The sequence below is a fragment of the Lagenorhynchus albirostris genome, chromosome 7 (genome assembly GCF_949774975.1).
Source record: "Lagenorhynchus albirostris chromosome 7, mLagAlb1.1, whole genome shotgun sequence".
NCBI classification, from domain to species: domain Eukaryota; kingdom Metazoa; phylum Chordata; class Mammalia; order Artiodactyla; family Delphinidae; genus Lagenorhynchus; species Lagenorhynchus albirostris.
In genome coordinates this window covers 99,986,047-100,005,680 of record NC_083101.1, presented here as the reverse complement: position 1 = coordinate 100,005,680, position 19,634 = coordinate 99,986,047, and the positions used below count along the sequence as shown (strand labels likewise).

At 40.0% G+C, this 19,634-nt stretch overlaps 1 protein-coding gene across 1 annotated transcript in view; it reads left to right on the top strand.

The window, feature by feature from the left end:
* LOC132523866 (tumor necrosis factor receptor superfamily member 10B-like) overlaps positions 1-3,288 on the top strand; it is a 48,535-nt gene extending 45,247 nt beyond the window's left edge. Inside the window, exon 9 of the mRNA XM_060155669.1 lies at positions 879-3,288. Within this exon, the coding sequence (XP_060011652.1) occupies positions 879-1,192 (314 nt within the window). The 3' untranslated portion in view covers positions 1,193-3,288. The remainder of the gene's footprint in view (positions 1-878) is intronic.
* The last annotated feature ends 16,346 nt before the right edge of the window (positions 3,289-19,634 follow it).

The following is a 19,634-nucleotide window of genomic DNA, read 5'->3' as shown; positions in this document are numbered from 1 at the left end:
GCAGGAGCCTGTGGAGCATCTGACCTGTGGCCAAATCTGATGAGCTGTAGTGTAACTCGATACTGTATTGCAAAGAACTGGTAGGAAAAAGGACTGTAATATGTCTCATTAACAGTTTGTTGTATATTGATTACATGCTGAAATGAAAATTTTTAGAATATATTGAGTTAGTACCCTCTTTTATGAAAATTAGTTATTACTTGTTACTTTTTACGTTTTTCAGTGTAGCCGTTAGAAAATATAAATTTGTATCGGGGCCCACCTTATGTACCTATGGACGGTGGTGTGCACTGCATTTCACACACGTCTCATTGAATCCCCAGTACAGTCCCGTGAGGTGGGTGGTGCTTGCTCCATTTTATGGGTTAAATTCTTGCTCCGAGTCTGTCCCCATCTAGCTCTGCCACAGTGTCAGTCAGCGAGGCCGAGCTGGGTGTGAGGCCAGAGACCTTCCTCCCTCCAGGCCCTTGCTCTGTCCCCACTGCAGAGGTGGCAGCCAGGGGACCTCACTCTCGTAAGAACGGCAGGTGTCCTCCTCTGAGGTCTGTTGCACCACTGTGTCCCGCCCTCTGTCTCCTACCACAGACTACCTTCTCCCTCCATGACGTCCATCTCCCCTCCCTGGTGGGCCCTCATCCCCCCTTAGGGCAGGACTCTCTGGAAACCTGGACTCCCTGCAGTGCCTTGGGCACAGGTGAGGCCCATGCAGTGTGGCCTGATTCTCTGCTGATGGGAAGCATGTCAGGGACGCAGAGCAGCAGGTTCACCAGCAGAGGGCGCTCCTCAGGTCCCACCCTGGGGTCTAGGCCTGACTGAGGGTCCTCTGCCCTTTCTAAAGCCTGTCCCAACTCTGTCTCTGTGACTTTCCCTCAACCTAGGTCTGAGACTATTCTTCGATTACTTTGCAACCGCCGTGTCCCCTAACTCCTGGGACTCACTCATGAGGCAGTTGGGCCTCACGCGAAATGAGATCCTTCTGGCCAGAGAAGGGGTCCGGGTCCCTCGGGATGCCTTGTATGAAATGCTAGAGACCTGGGTCAGCAACAAGGGACGGGCGGCCTCAGTCAACACCCTGCTGGATGCCTTGGAAACGCTGGGGGAAAGACTGGCAAAGGAGACAATTCGGGACCACCTGTTGGGCTCGGGAAAGTATGTCTATGAAGATGGTGAAGCAGGCTCTGCTGTGTCCTGAGTCTAAAAGAATCTCTTTATGAAACTACAGCTTCCCTACTTTACCTTTTCTTCTGGAAAGGGACACATGATTGGACACCAGCCTGGATGAAACAGCCGGTACTTGACAAATACTTGAAGGAACACTATCATCCGATATATGCAGAAGTTGTAGAGTTCTAGAACTTTTCAGTAAAATGAGTAATTTTTATGAAATGTCATTGATAAATGATGGTGGAAATATTTATAAATATTTATGCTCGTGTATGTGCTGAGAGTTGATTTAGGATGTCATTTAGTTCAGAGCACTTTGTCATCCTACCAGAACTGCACGTTTTACTTGTATTTTTTATATTGGGACATCCACCCATGTTATGTGCGTACTTAATTATGTCTAATGACGACTTAATATTTTATGATAAGCATCTTTCCATTTTAATATTTTTGTATAGATTTATATGAACGTGGGAAACCTTTCGGAAAGGTTACTTACTAGGTTGACTACGTGGGTTCCCTGGAAGGGAGCAGGCAACCATAAAATCAGTAAAAATACAGAGCAAGGAGGACGAAGCCCACTGCAGTGGGAGGCACTGGTGGGATCAATTCTCCCTCATACGGGAGTCTGACTTTGTCTAGGATTAGATGACCAGCAACTTCTAAAGTGTCCATCATTTCCAACTGACAATTTTATAGGTGTGGGATTATTTATATTATTTATTGGTAGATGTTTACAAATGAGGAGAGAGTGAGGAGAAGTAGCATCCACATGCAGCCCTGTGTCTGGTATCCATGAACTGGGCTGTCATGCGTGGGCCTCCTCCTGTTCATCTATGGACCTGAGTGGGAAGGGTGGGACATGGGTGGGACACGTGAGTGTCAAATAGCTTCTATGTCATGTGCCACGTCTGGTTTTGTTAGTGAACCTTCAGTTCTATCTGGGCTCCAGGGAGAGAGGACAGGGATCTGCTCCTAGTGTCTGCCATGGTCTCTGGGAGGAAGAGGGGACAGTGCTCATGGATTGTGTTCAATGTTGGCTGACTCAGCACTACTAGATGAGCCCTCTCACTTACGGTGGTCTGTGAATCTGGGTCCCAGAACAGCCTTTTTAGGGTACAGATTCCAAATATGAGGAGCTTAGTGCCTCTGTAAGCATCCCACTTCTGCATGAAAGGGAACACATAAACACAAATTCTTATTTTCTTTTTACCATTAGAATGTATACTTTATTTTTTAAAAATTTTCCATTTTTAAAAATTGAACTATAGTTGGTTTACAACTAAGCCTTCACGCCACAACTAATAATCTCGTGTGCCTCAACAAGAGAGCCCACGTGCCACAACTACAGAGCCCACACACTCCGGATCCCTGCACGCCGCAACTAGAGAGAGAAAACCCGTACGCGACCACTAGAGAGAAGCCTGAGATCCACAACTAGAGAGAAACTGGAGCAGACTACGCACCGTAACGAAAGATCCCGCATGCCTCAACAAAGGTCCCTTGTGATGCAACTAAGACACAACATAGCCAAAAAAAATAAAGAAAATACATAAATAAAATAAATAAATATTAAACTCTCATCCACTGCTGGGATGAGTGGAAAGTGTGCAACCTCTTTGGAGATGTCTGGAAATACCTGCCAAAGCTGAATATACACATACCTTTTAATCCAACAATTCTACTCAAGGGCTTCTGTGAAATACAAGAGAAAACATTTGGAAGTGAAATGAAATGAAAAACTGGGAAACCTCTAAAATACCCATCAAGAGTAGAACTGATCATAGAATTCAATTCACACAATAGAGTCCTCTAGAGCAAGGAGACTGAACAAACTATAACTACATGTAACAGTATTGATGAATCTCACAAATACAATGTTAAGACATGAAAGATTGACAACTGGAAATGAATTCTACTTATGGAACATGCAGAATCTAAGGTGTCAAAAGTGAAGGTGGTGGTTTCTGTTGGGTGTTGATGATAGGAAGGAGGTGTGAGTGGGGCCTCTGGGGTATTGGTCACGTGTTGCGTCACTATGTGAAAATTCATCCAACTTATGAAAAGAGCACAAATATATTCTTTTGTATGTATGTTATACTTCAATAAAAACTTTAAAGTGTGCCTCATAAAAAGATGCTGTTTGAGGGTGCTGCCAGTAGATGCCCTTATGTGCAAGGGGCTTAGGAAGGGGCTATCCTGGGGGACTCTGCCAAGGAATGGAGGCCAGGAAGACATGTAGAGGGAGGAAATGGGAAGTCCCAGGGGTCTCCACAAAGACAGTAGAGGCAACACAGCCCCTCCCCCAGAGAAACTGAGGCCCTGACAACAGGCAAGGGAAGAACGGAAATGGCCTTACTCACTCGGCAGATGGCCTTCCCTCTCGAGAAGTCCCCAGCACACAGCATGTCCTCGTGCACAGAGAAGTTCTTGCCTTTTCTAGGTCCATATAATATATTACAGAAGTTGTAATTCATCTACTCACCCCTCCATCCATTTGCCCATGCACCCATCTTTTGATCCGTCTCCACTCACTCCATCTATCTCTGCCTACCATCCTTGCACCCACCCACCCATCTTCCCTTCCAGCCACTCATCCTCCCACCTACCTTTCGCCCATCCATCCTCTCATCTAATCACACATTTATTCCTCTGTCCTTGTGTTCAGTATCTTTTAGACACTAATGATACACAAGAACATTTTTACTTGGGGGAGCCAGTGACACCGAGCAGGGCCCTGTGGAGCTCCTGGGCACAAAGCCTTTCTGTGTCCCCCATTTCTTTGATCACAGGAAATAGACTTCATTCAGCCTCCATGATCTTCTCTGAGTTCCACCGGGCAGATTCAAGCAGTTGTTAATTAGGGAAGGGAGGGGATGCGAGACCAGTGAGAAACAGTCAAGAGAAACAACAGTGCAGCCTTGGGGCAAGGTCCTGGCTCCCCATCAACGGATACACAAAACAATATCTTTGAGCTGTTTTCTGATACTGAAACCCCCTCCAGGTGGGAGAAGTTAATGACTAACAATGGTATGCTGCCCACAAGCATGTAGACCCCAGACCAGTTGGAACCTGAAGGTCGATGATGCTGACTCCTACTTACCTCACAACCACCTCATCAGAAGAATGTCTAAGGGCTGATCATGCATCTTTGAACCATTACTTTAAAACTTCTCACTATCCTCTCCAAGGAGACAGTTTTTCGAGGCAGGAGCCTGCTGTGTCCCCCTTTGCCTGGCAAAGTAAGAAAGCTATCCTTTTCTACTTCACCCAAAACTCTGTCTCTGAGATTTGATTTAGCGCCGGTGTACAGAGAAGCTGAGCTTTTGGCATCAACAGGGTAAATGAAGTAAATAAGACAAATTGTTTTAGATCTAAGAAGTGGTGTAAAGGAAGTAAAACAGGGAGATGTGCTATTATGGGTTGCCTGTTGTAGCCCATATGATCAAGTAAAACTCCTCACAGGAGCAGCTGAGTTGTACATGTAAAGAAATGAGTCATGCCAAGGTTAGCAGGGAGAGCAAGTGAGGACAGGGAGGCAGCCAAGGTGGAGGCCCTGAGGTGGTGATGGCCTTGGCATATTCAAGCAGGAAGGAGGCCTGCTGGCTGGGATGGTGTGGGTGAGGGATGTAGTAGGAGATGAGCAGAGAGGAATAGGGGCCAACATTACGCAGGGCCTGAGAGCCAAGGTAAGGAGTTTCGACTTTTTTCTAGGCATAAATGAGAAGGCACTGAGGGTAATGAGCAGGAAACTGGCATGAATCCTGCTTTAAAGCAAACACCCAGACAGCTATGTGGAGACTAAAGTATAGCACACAGGGTGGGATCTCGGAGACCAGTCTGGAGGTCCAGGCAAGAAATGAGGGTCTATAGGACCAGGGTGGCAGCACCTGGGGTATCTCCTAGGTGCCAGGCCCTGCCTGGGGCAGAAGCTGGGATATTAAAACAAGAAAGACAGGGTTCCTGTCCTCAGGGAGGAACAGTGTGTGTGTGTGTGTGTGTGTGTGTGGTGTGTATGTGTTGTGTACGTGGTGTGAGGATGCTGGGAACGTGGTTGTTTGTCCTACGATTAGGGACTGCTCCTGACACACTACTAGGCAATGGCCAGGGATGCTGGCACACCCCACCCAACGAAGACAGGCTCTGTTCAAAATGCCTGTAGCACCTCTGTTGAGAAACACGGTACCAAATTATGACCCTACAAATAATTAACATATATATTCTTTTTCCTCCTAATATGGAACCATAAGCATATCCTCAAACCATAAACACGCCTTTCCTTAATAAAGACTCTGGCTCATAAGTCTTTGCCTACATTTCTCCTCCTTCAATCTTAAAAACCATAATTTTTTTCCTGTGTTACTCAGTTCACCTAATAAGCTTACAAAGTAGATAGCTGAGCTGGGTTGGGAGAAGAGTAAAGTGAGGTTCAGAGAGTGAAACACTCTTAAATCATAATCATTCTAACTTCATCAGGCAGGCTCAGAGGGGAGAAGTCATACATGTGTTTTCCTTCCACTTTTCCCAAGCTCCTCTTATAGCAATGGGAAATCAGCATATTTGTCAGTGGCCTGCAATGGGCCAGAGCCCAAGCATGACCTTTGAGTTGAAGCAAGTCCTCTCAGATCCATGGTTGATTAAAACCTTGGAATCCAGAAACAGAAAGACTTCAAGAACCCAGTCTTGATTCAAAAACTCAAAGATTCCCACACTTTCAGTGCAAAGATTTGCACTTAGGGAAACTGAAGCTTCATTTATTTATTTTTATCTTATATTTTTGTAACATCTTTATTGGAGTATAATTGCCTTACCATGGTGTGTTAGTTTCTGCTTTATAACAAAGTGAATCAGCTGTACATACACATACATCCCCATATCCCTTTCCTCTGGCACCTCCCTCCCTCCCACACTCCCTATCCCACCCCTCTAAAGGTACATGGGATCTTCCCATGGGATCTTCCCAACAGGTTATGGGATATTCCAATCAGGGAATGCTAATGTAAAAGACAGTTCATGGTGGCTTAAGGAAAGTAGGATGTGTGCTTTCAGAAAAGAAGGTATGAGGAATGGAAATGTATTTTGTTAGAAGGAAATATGTGATTTTGTCCTACAGCTGGTTATTTCTGAACGGAAAAAAGAAGGGACAAAATACGGCTACAGAAAGTTGCAGAAGATTTGTGGAAACGGAACATTGAGAAAAGAATTTTGTATGTGGTCGGGATTTTCTAAGGTTGGATTAACTTTAATTAGGTAACTGGGTCTTATCAAGAGTAGGCTGATATAAGACTGGATTTGGTTTCTTTCTCTCATAAGAAAACAACATTTTCTGGGAATGCTCCTTTTGATAACAGATTGTGTGAGTTTCTGTGCCTTTAAGTGAGCTGTATTTACTTTTGAAATCTTTTTTTTTTCCACCTTTGGTCAAGGAATAATTGTATCACAGCAGCCTATGATTCTATTTGACTGGGTGTTTTAAAAGTTCTGGAAATGTTTGACAGATTTCCCAAATATCAAATTCTAATTGGAATTCTTTTGACTTCAGTTAATTTTGGGATGCTTCATGGGGCCCCTGGAGCCTCCAAACAGAGTTCCTAAACTAACTGTGTTCACTTGGTATGTTAAATTACATGGGAAACATTGTCGAAACTCATTGTTGCCTGTGTCAGATGGAATCATCAGGCTCTCCCCAGTTTTCTCATAGCTGCCAAACAGATAGGGGAAAAGGTTTGGCGTTGTTCTGCTGTCTAGTCTGTCCCCTTATTCTATGTCCAAAAAAAAATCCCCTGTGGGAATACTCCCAATGTAGGCCCATAGGTCCTGACCTCCGTAGCATTTCCCATTGCACCCAACTCCAATTCCTCCAGGACTTCCTGTTTTGCACCTCTAGGACCCCTTTCACTCAAGGTCTTGGCAGCCCATACCATTTGTTACAGACTACCTATTGGACGGCCACTTCCAAGCAGCCCACATCCTAGGCTTTAGAGATGCTCAAACTTGAGGAATACCCCCAACATAGGAAAATATTATAGGACAAAAGCCTCCTGGTAGACGTCTCTGGGACACTGTACTTCATTTCTAGGAGCGCTTTTTCACAGTTCCACGTTATTCAACATGGGATGATCCTCGTCTAATCCAGAAGAAACACTTCTGGATTGTATCCTTAAAAATTGGAAATTTTCAAAAGAGACGGCTGAAAAGGGAAAAACTTAAACTCTATTGTAACATTGCCTGGCCATTGTATAAGTTGGGGAATGGGGAAAAATGGCCTGAAAATGGGTCTCTGTAATATTACCTTGCAATTGGATCTCTACTGTTGCACGACAGGGAAATGGGCTGAAGTTCCCTATGTTCAAGCCTTCATGGTCCTGGGAATTCCCTGGCGGTCCAGGGGTTAGGACTCTGAGCTGTCACTGCTGAGGGCCTGCCTTCGATCCCGGGTCAGGGAACTAAAATCCCACAGATCATGTGGGGCTGCCCAGAAAAAAAAAAAAAAAACCTTTCACATGGCAAAAAAATACCACAAGTAACATCAAAAGACAAATGATTGGAAGACAAGTATATCACCATATAAATCAATCTCTTTCACAGTTGAAGGGTTAATATCACCACTTTATAAGAACTTTTAAAAACCAAGAAGAAAATACCAGATGTCCTATAGAAAAATGGACACAAGACATGATCAGACAGTTTACCAAAAGAGGTATAAAGAAATGAGAAGATGTTCAACTTCACTCATGATAAGAGAAATGCAAATTATAACTACGCTGAGATACCATTTCTCACTCATCAGCTTGACAAAAATTCAAAAGCTTGACAGTGCTCTGTATTAGTGACACTGTTAGGAAATAGACATTTTAATATATTGTTGGTGGGAATGCAGAATGGTAGAAGCCTTTTAGAGGAGAACTGGCCAATATTTAAACTGTATACACACACATACCTATTGACACAGCAAGCACACTTCTAAGCATCTAAAGAGTCACTTGCAGTTTTATGAATATACACAGGCACACGGTTCTTTTTCACAGCATTATTTACAGTTGCAAAATATTGAAAATGGCTTGAATGTTTAAGTATAGGAGGCTCTATCAACTGCAGCATATACACAATGGAGTAAAACGCATGTGAGAAAAAGTCTGAGAAAGAAGATATTAATGAAATATTATGGAGGAAATGTTATTAAGTGAAAAGAGCAAAGGGAAAAAAGCATATATAGTTTGTTACCTCTTGTGTCAGAAAGAAGGAAAAATAATGAACATAGTATTTGACTATATATCCTCAGTCTTGGGCAGTTTATCTTTATATGTTTGTTAGAATTACAAAGAACTCTTCAACTCTTCAGTAGGTTTGGTTCTTATAGCAGTACGGTGAAGCAGTTTTGAAACTACTTTGGGTGCATTATAGGATTCAGCAAATGAGTACATGTTGTTGGGAGCCTGGGTTCTCACTGTGGAAGAGAAGTCATACAAATATGGAATGGGACAAAGCAGGGAAGAATCCCACGAGGATGAGCGGGAGTTGGAAGTACTGGTGTGAACTTAAGATTTGGTAAGATCTGTATACGTGTGTCTGTACATGCTTATGTGCCCATGCATATTTGTATGCATATATATTTGTATATGTGTGTATACACCCATGTATTTTCTATGTCTGTCCACTGAAAAGTCCAAGAAGAATGCTCCAGTAGCAGTGAGCACATCTAGCATCCAGATCTTAGTCTCTTTCCAGATCACATCTTTGCTTTGCTTTTTCCCCCTGCCCTATCCTGTCTTCCCCACTCCCCTGTTGATGAGAGCATTCTCTCAATCATTGCCCCATGTGTCCCCGTTGAAGTTTTGCTTCTGGTGAGCCTGACCCAATGCAGTTGGTACTGGCAGTAGTCCTAAGAAGCAGATGAGATTGTAGAGATGAATCACCTTTTAGCTAGAGGCAAGGATGACCCCACGTGTAGTGTTAGATGGAGTATTCCTAATCCCTGGTATGCTTCAGCAGTGACTGCTGATAAGGAAGTGGAGGCACTGGACAGTGCAACCTCTAGCATTGTACAAGTCCTGAAAAAATAGTAACCAAGAACAATGGCATTAGCGCCACTGCTGCTGTAGAGGAGATGATGAACCCCAATCTCCCTTACAGGAGAATTCACAGTGTGTGGTCTCTGTAGGGGCATGGGGTAAACTTTTCTCCCTCACAAGGCTCTCAGCATCCTCACATCAAGCCAGATGTGACCTGAGTTAAACTCATGTTGCAGATCCCAGCTCTATTTCTGGTGCATCCCACATGGAACAGTCATCAACTGTTTTTTTCGTAACATTTTTAAGCCTGTTAAGATTTTGCATTTATCAGCTGGCCTCTATGATTTATCCCCTCTTCCCTTAACTGAATTGCCTTGAGGTAATGATGAACAGTCCCACGTGTTCGCTTAAGAATGGCTGGGCATTCTCTTCTTATACCTTGTAAATACGGGTAGTAGCCACTCTGTTATATTTTTAGTTTGGGGAAGAGAAGTGCTATAGGGTAGGTTTGGAGATCATGGAATTTGCAGCCAAATAACCAGAGTTCAAATCACAGTTTATATGTGTGACCTTAGGGGCAAGGTAGTTAACCTCTCCGGGCCTCCATTTAGAAATCTGTCAATACGGGAAGGATGTTGCAGATAATGGCATCCATCACAGGGCTGTTGTGAGGATTAAATATGTTAATAAATGTAAAGTGCTTACAACAGTGTTTAGCATGTAGGGAGTATCATATAAATGTTAGCTGTTATTATTTCAACTCACAGAAATCCAAATCATAACTCTTTGACTCAATATACATTACAGCCTTCAGTTAGAGAATGTTCCCTTAGCAAAGCTATATTTCATTCTTCTATGTTTTGAGCAGAATGGTTGGCTGAAGTCTGAAATCATCCCTGCCTTTGAGGACTGCATAGAAAGTAGCAAAATATAACACACCCAAGTTAAAATTCTCGATTTTTTTTCTTTTATCATTTCTCCTTACCCTATATTTTGTGTCCCAGGATAAGTACGTACCTGTTTGAGCACACATTTTCATCACCATGTAATAAAGATGTCTAATTTTCTTGCCTGGAATAACTGAATATTCTCTTCTACCCCCATTCAGCCAATTTTAAATATTGAGGTCTGCACCTCGAAATGCCATTTCCAGGTGGGTCATTCTTTACGAAGAATACAGGAAATTATACAGCAGTGGCTTAAATATATTGCAGTTTATCCTTCTCACCTAATAAGAAATCCAGGGCTGGAGAGATAGCTCAATGATGTGATGAAGAACCCAGGTAAGTTTTATCACCCTGCCACAGCATCTTTGGAAAGTGTTATTTTGCTTTCAAGTGTGCATGATTGACCTATAAAGGACAACAGAAGTTGGAAGGAGCCATGCTGGATCAGGAAAACAAGTAAGTTCTCAAAATCTCTCAGGTGGTATTTCATTGGCAAGTATTGTGTCAAACTGTAACTATTTTGTGGCCAGTGTTCAGAACAGAAACAAAGCGGGGGGCGGGGGTGGTGTCACACTCTAAGTAATTAAAGGGAAACACCTGTTCTTCTGTTTCTTTGCATTGTAGCTTAAAGAGAAAGAAGAGACAAGTGCACCCCAATGTTCACAGCAGCCCTATTCACAATAGCTAGGACATAGAAACAACCTAAATGTCCATCAGCAGAGGAATGGATAAAGAAGATATGGTAATATATATACAGTGGAATATTACCCATAAAAAGCAACAAAATTGGGTCATTTGTAGAGATGTGGATGGACCCAGAGACTGTCATACATAGTGAAGTAAGTCAGAAAGAGAAAAACGAATATCGTATATTAACGCATATATTTGGAATCTGAAAAAATTGGTATAGACGATCTTATTTACAAAGCAGAAATACAGGCACAGATGTAGAGAAAAAACGCATGGATACCAAGGGGGAAAGCGGGTGTGGGATGAATTGGGAGACTGGGATTGACATATATACACGCTTGATACTATATATAAAATAGATAACTAATAAGAGCCTACTGTATAGAACAGGGAACTCTACTCAGGGCTCTGTGGTGACCTAAATGGGAAGGAAATCCAGTAAAGGGGGGATATATGTATATGTATAGCTGATTCACTTTGCTGTACAACAGAAACTAACACAACACTGTAAAGCAAATATACTCCGATTAAAAAAAAAAAATAGACTCCACATTCCCAGTGCAGGGGGACTGGGTTTGAACCCTGATCAGGGAACTAGATCCCACATGCGGCAACGAAGATCCCACATGCCACAACTGAGACCTGGAGCAGCCAAATAAATAAATATTTAGAAAAAATAGAACAGAAACAAAAGCGGGGACTGTCATTCTGTTTCTTTGCATTGTAGCTTAAAGAAAAAGACTGCCTGCAGGAAATACTATTTTTAGCTTCACTGTGGGCCAGCATGGAGTCAATGAGAAATCCCTGATACGAATTTTTGAAGTGTCACAGGACATTTTCAATAATGGATAGAACATACAGACCTAAAATCAATAAAGGAACAGTTAACTTTCAACAACATTATAAACCAAATGGACCTAAGAGCCATATATAGAAAATTCGAACCAACAGTTAGATATTATTCTCAACTCTACATGGAACTTTCTCCTAGATCACATATTAGGTCACAAAACAAGTCTTAATAAAATTAGCAAGACTGAATTATAATAAGTATTTTTTCTGTTCACCATGGAATGTAAATAAAAAGCAAGATAAAAAAAGCTGGAAAATTCACAATGTGTGGAAATTAAATAATATAATCTTGAGAAAGATTATTTTGTTTTCAAAAATGAAAACAAAAGAGAAATTAGAAAATATCTTGAAAAAAATTAAAATGAAAACAGTATACCAAAACATATGGGATACATCAAAAGCAGTTCTACAAGGGAAGTTTATAGTCATAAATCCCTAGATTAAGATAAAAGAAAAATCTCAAATAAACAACTTAACAGCATACCTCAAGAAACAAAAAGAACAAAGTAAGCTCAAATTTAGCAGAGGTAAGGAAATAAAGAGCAGAGCAGAAATAAATGAAATACAGACTAGAAAAACAATAGAAAAGATTAATGAAATTAAGAGCCGAGTTTTTTAAAAAGAAAAACAAAAATTGACAAATCCTTAGCTAGTCTAACAAAGACAGAGAGAGAAGGAGATCCCAATAAAATCAAACAGGTATGAAAGGAAACATAAAATGGTTTCCACAGAGATACAAAGGATTATAAGGGACTGTTATGATTAATTGCATATCCAATTGGATAACCTAGAAGAAATGGATAATTCCTAGAAACACACAACCTGCAAAGATTAAGTAAAAAAGAAATAGAAAACCTAAGAGATCTAAAACTGGTAAGGAGATTGAATCAGTAATCAAAAGAATCTCAGCAGAGAAAAGCCCAAGATCAGATGTCTTCACAGATGAATTATCTCACCATTTGAAGAAGATTAATGCCAATCTTTCTGAAACTCTTGCTTACTCCATTTGGGATACTCTAACAAAATACCACTGACTGAGTAGCTTATAAATAATAGCTCACCATTCTGGAGGCTGGAAGTCTGACATTATGGCATCATCACACTTGGATGAGACTATTCTTTCTGACCCATAGTTGGTACCTTCTCTCTGTGTTCTCACATCATGAAAGGGACTAGAGGTATCTTTGGAGCCTTTTATTAAAAAAAAAAATAAGGGCACTAATCCCATTTATGAGTGCTCTGCCCTCATGACCTAAGCAACTCCCAAAGGCCCCACCTACTCTTACTATCACATCAGGCATTAGGTTTTTAACATATGAAATTTGGAAGGACATATTCAAACCATAGCAAGCTCTTGCTAAATACTGAAAAATGGTGAACTCTTCCAAACTAATTTTACAAGTCCAGCATTACCCTGATATCAAAACCAGATAAAGACACTACAAGAAAAGATAAAATATCCCTGATGCACACAGATGTTACAAACCTCATCAAGATACTAGCAAACCAAATTAAACAGCACATTAAATGGATTATACACATGACCAAGTGGATTATACATATGACGCTGGGATTCAAGGATGGTTCAACATCCATAAATCAATCAATGTCATGATACATGACATTACCAGAACGAAAAAAACAAAACAAACCCCCACCATGATCATCTCAACAGATGCAGAAAAAGGATTTGGAAAAAACTCAACATTCTTTCAGATAAAAATCCTCCATAAACTAGGAATAGAAGGAAATGAACATAAAGAAGGCCAAATATGAAAAGGACACAGCTAATATCAAACTCAACAGTGAAAAAGTGACAGCTTTTCCTTTATGACCATGAAGGCAAGGATGTCCAATCTTGCCACTTTTATTCAGCATAGTTCTGGAAATCCTAGACAGATAAATTAAGTAAGGAGAAGAAATAAAAGACATTCACATCAGAAAGGAAGAAGTAACATTATCTTTTAAATGACACAATTTTTTTGGTAGCAAGTCTTACCAACTCCACAGAAAATGAATTCACTAAAGTAGAAATATATAAAAATCAACATACAGAAGTCAATTCCATTTCTACTCACTAACAATGAAAAATTTGAAAAGTAAATTAAGAAAAGAATCACATTATCAACTTCAATGCAAAGAATAAAATACTTAGAAATAAACATAACCAGAGGTGAAACACCTGTACACTCAAAAGTATAAAAAAATGATGAGGAAAATTAAAGAAGACACTGATAATACAGAAAGACCTCCCATGTTCATGATTACTATTTTCAGAATGTACATACTACCATAGTGGTCCACAGATTCAATGACGTCCCTATTAAAATCCCAATGGTGTTCAATACAGAAATAGAGAAAGCAATCCAAAAATTCATAGGGCACCACAAAAGACCCCAAATAGCCAGAACAATCTTTTGAAGAATAAACCTTAAGGGATCACACTTCCTGCTTTCAAAACATATTACCGGGCTTCCCTGGTGGAACAGTGGTTGAGAGTCCACCTGCCGATGCAGGGGACACGGTTTCATGCCCCAGTCCAGGAAGATCCCACATGCCGCGGAGCGGCTGGGCCCGAGAGCCATGGCTGCTGAGTCTGCGTGTCTGGAGCCTGTGCTCCGCAACAGGAGAGGCCACAACAGTGAGAGGCCCGCGTACCGCAAAAAAAAAAACACAAAAAACAAAAAAACATATTACCAAGCTACAGTAATTAAAACAGAATAGTACTGGGTTAAATACAAACATATCGACCAATGGAACAAACTAGAGAGCCCAGAAAGAGACCCATGTATATACAATAAACAAAATATCACCACTGAATACTCTCAATCAAATACTTATGAAAAGTCCTAAATACACTTTTGTCAAATGTTTGAATCTTAAATGTTAGTAGCATGGAACATAAAAATATATCCAATAAACCAACACCATTTTATATTAATTTAAAATAAAGTCACAAAAAATGGTATGGGCTTCTCATATCATAAAGCTTCCTTCCAACCTGTAACAACCATTACATCTTCCCAAATGCAAGCTGGATTTCAACAAACAGGAGCAATACCACCACCAACAACAACACCAGCAACAAACAGCTATAACAGAAAATCCTGATGGGAAGGGAGAATCTGATTTCCAGAATTTCTACTTTATATTATTTAACATATAAATTTTCAACAAAGAGTTATGAGGTATGAAAACAAACAACAAAGTATGATCCATGAATGAGGAAAAAAATGTGTATATATATATATATATATATATATATATATATACACTGTCCACACAATGTGGACATACACATATACACATTGTCCAGGCATTAAAAAGACTTTAAATCACTCTCTTAAATATTCCCATAGAACTAAATGGAATTTTGGACAAAGAACTAAAAGGAAATCAGGAAAATGGTGTCTCACCAAGTGACGAATACTAACAAAGAGAAAGAAATTACAAAAAGGAATCAAATATATATTCTAGAGTTGAAAAGTGCCACAACTGAAATAAGAAAGTCATTAGGGGGATTCATTAGCAGACTTAAGAAGGCAGAATAAAGAATTGGCACATTTGAAGAAGAACTGATTGAGACTATCCACTCAGGGGTGGAAAGAGGAAAGAGTGAAGAATAACGAGCAGAATGTAAAAGACCTACGAGACATCATCAAGTATGACAACATATCCATAATAGGAATCCTGCATGGAGAGAAAGGGATAGAAAGTCAGGGAAAATATCTGAAGAGATAATTATTCCAAACTCCTCAAATATGATAAAATACATGGAAGTACATATCCAAGAAACTCAGTGAACTCCAACAGGAGATCTACACAAAAACACTATATTAAAATTGCAAAAACGAACAACAAAGAGAATTTTCAAAGCGTCAAGGGAGAAGGCTGGTGGATTTCATATTCACGTGTTGAAAGAAAAACACTGTTAACCAAGCATTCTATATCTGGTAAAACCATCTTCCAAAAATGAAGGACAGCAGTGATATAGGTAAGATGGCAGAATAGGAAACTCCAGGTCTGTAACCCCATGAAAACACTGACCTAAACAATAGAATACAAATAGCTTTGTGGGAGCTCTAGAAACCAGTCAGTAATCTGAAGCAACAAAGTGAATGCCCAATCAAGAAAGAGTCACTCTTTAAATGATAGCAAATTTCGTGACATTTTTGCTCACTCTTATCCTAACCCATTCCTGATTCAATATGGTGCAGGAGAGTGAAAGCTGCCCAATTACTGGTCCTCCATTGGGAGAAAAGTAAAAGAGTGCAACTTGATTGCAATGTGTGGCATGCCAGGCAATGTCTGAGAGTCTGATTTCTGTCTCACATGACTCACAGCTGAGATAGGAATAGTGGAATATTTTTTATATCAGATTGGTAGCTGTGAAAGCAATGATGGATTCAATGGCCCATGAAAACTTCATGGCAACTGTAGACCTGCACACACCTGGAGGGCAGAGATTACTAACAGAGGAATACAACAGAACATTTAAGGGCCAAGAAGACAGGGGTGAGGCTCTTGGGGAAATGAAATATTTAAAAGGAGCTCTGTGTGTGGCAGAATTAGGGGACTGTGGCTGGGCTTCATACACAGGCCCAGTGAAGTCACATCCTCAGAAAAGATCTGAGAAGACCTTAAGTCATTACACCAGGCTGAGTAGTGAAGGCCTTCCTCTGCAAGTATCCAGTCTACAAGGCTGGGAGAGGTGGCTGTTTTTTTCAATATGCAATTTTTGACAAAAGCTCACAAAACACAGAAAAAAACAGGGAAATGTGGCCCATTCAAAGGAACATAATAAATCTCTAGAAAGTGACACTAAAGAAAGACAGGCTTCAGAGTTGCTGGATGAACTCTTGAAAACAACTGCCTAGGAAATCAGGAAGATGATATATCAACAAAGTGAGAATATCAACAAAGACAGAATTTATTTCAAAAAAGCAAATGTGCAGTTAAAAGTGTAACTAAATTGAAAATTTCGCAAGAGGGGTTCAAAAGCAGACTGAAACAGGCAGAGGAAGGCATCAGCAAACTTGAAGACAAATCATTTGAAATTATTAGTTCTCAGAGCCAAAAGGAAAATCAATGAAGAAATGTGAACCGACCCTAATGGAATTATGGGAATCCAAAAAAGAAGACATTATGGGAATCCAGGAAGAAAAAAGAGTGAGAAAACAGCAGAAACCTCATCTGAAGGAATAATGGACAAAACCTTCCCAAACTATGAAATACTTGGATAAAAAAATACAAGTTAAATGAACTGTAGAGTAAAATCAAATAGACCCACACTAAACCACATTATAATCAAACTGACAAAAGTAAAAAACAAAGAATCTTGAAAGAATCAATAGACAACTGAGTCATCATGTATTAATGATGCCAAATAAAATTTTTAGCAGATTTTTCAGCAGAAACCTTGCAGTCCAGAATGCACTGGGATGATGTATTTTAAGTACTGAAGGAAAAAAAAAAAGCCTTATAAACTAAAAATCCTATATCGGCAAAACTGTACTTCAAAATAAAGGAGAAATTAAGGCATTCCAAGATAAACAAAACTTGGAGGGAATTACTATCATTAGACCTTCCCTACCAGAAATACTAAAGGGAGTCCTTCAAGTTGAAATGATAAAATGCTAGACAAGTAGCTCAAAGCTAGAAGAAAATATATAGCTCTCTGGTTAAGGTAAATAAATGGCGAAATATAAAAAACATGAGTATTGCAACGTGGTTGGTAATCACACTTTTTATATACTATAGGATTAAAAGTAAGAAAATTAAAAATTAACATAATTTCTATGTTAATGGATACACAATATATAAGGATGTATTTTTTAACATCAATAACAGACTGGAGGAGTGGTGCGGTGAAGGAGTAGAATTTTTGTATATTATTGAAGTTAAGTTGTTGACAGTTTAAAACAGATTGTTATGATTTTAGGATATTGTATGTAACCCCTGTGATAACCAAAAAGAAAATATTTACAAAGTATACAGAAAAGGAAGTGAGAAGGGAATCAAAATGTGTCACTCCAAAAACAATAAACACAAAAGAAGGCAATAAGGAAGGGACAAAAATTTAATGAAGCATACAGAAAACAAATGTCACAAATGGCAAAAAAAAGTCCTTCTCTATCAGTAATTAAGTATAATGGATTAAACTCACCAATTAAGATGCATAAGCTGGCAGAATGGATAAAAAACAGAATCCAACTATAAGCTGTCTACGCTGTCTACAAGGGATTCTGTTTAAATTTATGGACATCCACAGGTTGAAAGTGAAGAATGGAAAAATATCCCATGCAAATAGTAAGCAAAAGGGAACAAGGTGCCTATACTAATATCAGACAAACTAGATTTTAAGTCAAACCTTTTACAAGGAACAAAAAAGGAATTTATATAATGAGAAAAGGATCAATTCTCTAAGAAAAAATAAAAATTATAAACATTTGTACCAGAGCTCCTTAACACATGAAGCAAACCTTGACGGAAGGGAGAAACAGGAAGAGTTGGAGACTTTGATAGCCTTCATTCAGAAATGGAAGAGAACAACCACACAGAAGATCAGTAAAGAGACAGAAGACTTAAACAACAGTATAAACCGATGGACCTAACAGACACATATATACACAGCTCTCTACCCAAAGATAGTAAATTACAGATTTTTCTCAAGTGTACGTGAAACATTTCCCGAATAGGCCATATGTGAGGCCACAAAACAATTCTTAATAAAATTTAAAACTACTGAAATCACACAATGAATCTTTTTCCATCACAATGGGATAAAAGTGGAAATCAGTAACAGAAGGGAAACGAAAATTCACAAATATGTGGAAATTAAACAGCACGCTTTTAAACAACCAATGGGTCAAGGAAGAAATTACAAGAGAAACTACAAAATAACTTGAGACCAAAGAAAAAAAATACATAATAGCAAACCTTACGGGATGGAGCACAAACAGTGATGAGAGGGAAATTTATAGCTGTAAAGGCTTACACTGAGAAAGAATAAAGATCTCATATCCACAATCTAACATTTTCCTTAAAGAAGTAGAAAAAACTTAACCCAAGGCCAGCAGATGGGAAAAATAATAAATGTTACAGCATACATAAACAAAACAGAAAAACAGTATAGAAAGTCAATGAAACCAGGAGTCGGTTATTAGAAAAGATCAACACATACCTCAAGATGGACACAGAAGAGACTCCTGAATTTCCCTCCTTCCATGGATGCACTGAATATACAGCTACACACAGATCAATTCCCTCTGAAAGATATCAAGAAACTAACTTTAGTGACTCCTACACATTGGGAAACTGAGAAAATACCCACTCAGAAATGTGTAGGAAAGGATGAAACACACTCTTACTATAAACCCCACCCAAGAACAGCGCCTTATAATCTTTCTGAAAACACCAACTCCTAGCTCCTTCCCAATTAGCGCGGTGTTTGCACCACATTTCTAATGTCCCAAAATTTAAGGCTGCCACCTGAGGGATGGACCCCCAAATCATCTAGCTCTGAGAGCCAAAAGGGCTTCCCTTCACAAGTCCCATGATATTATAGCAAACAAATAAGCAGTTTTTACAAGGTGCTTGAGCACTCCCTCTGGCTATCTCCCCAAACGCAGAGCAGAGGGAACACACACAAATGCTTATCTCCCAATTTCTTCCTGGAGGGTGTTGGACTACATACTTTCCCAGCTACTGTCTGAGGGTCCAGCTTCTAATCAGCTTGCATTTCAGCTGACTGGAATCCTGCCCAGAGCCCAAAAGAGCCAGTGGGTACTTACTCTGCCCTCTCCCCCAGCTTCCTTCAACAATAAAGCCAAATCTCCTGCATGAACCTGGAGGGAGCTTGTCTACACATTTAGAACCCTGACTTTTAAAACTGCCACCTGAGGGATGGACCCCCAAATAACCTACCTCTGAAAGTCAACTGGGCTTGCGTTCCTGAGCACCACAGTAC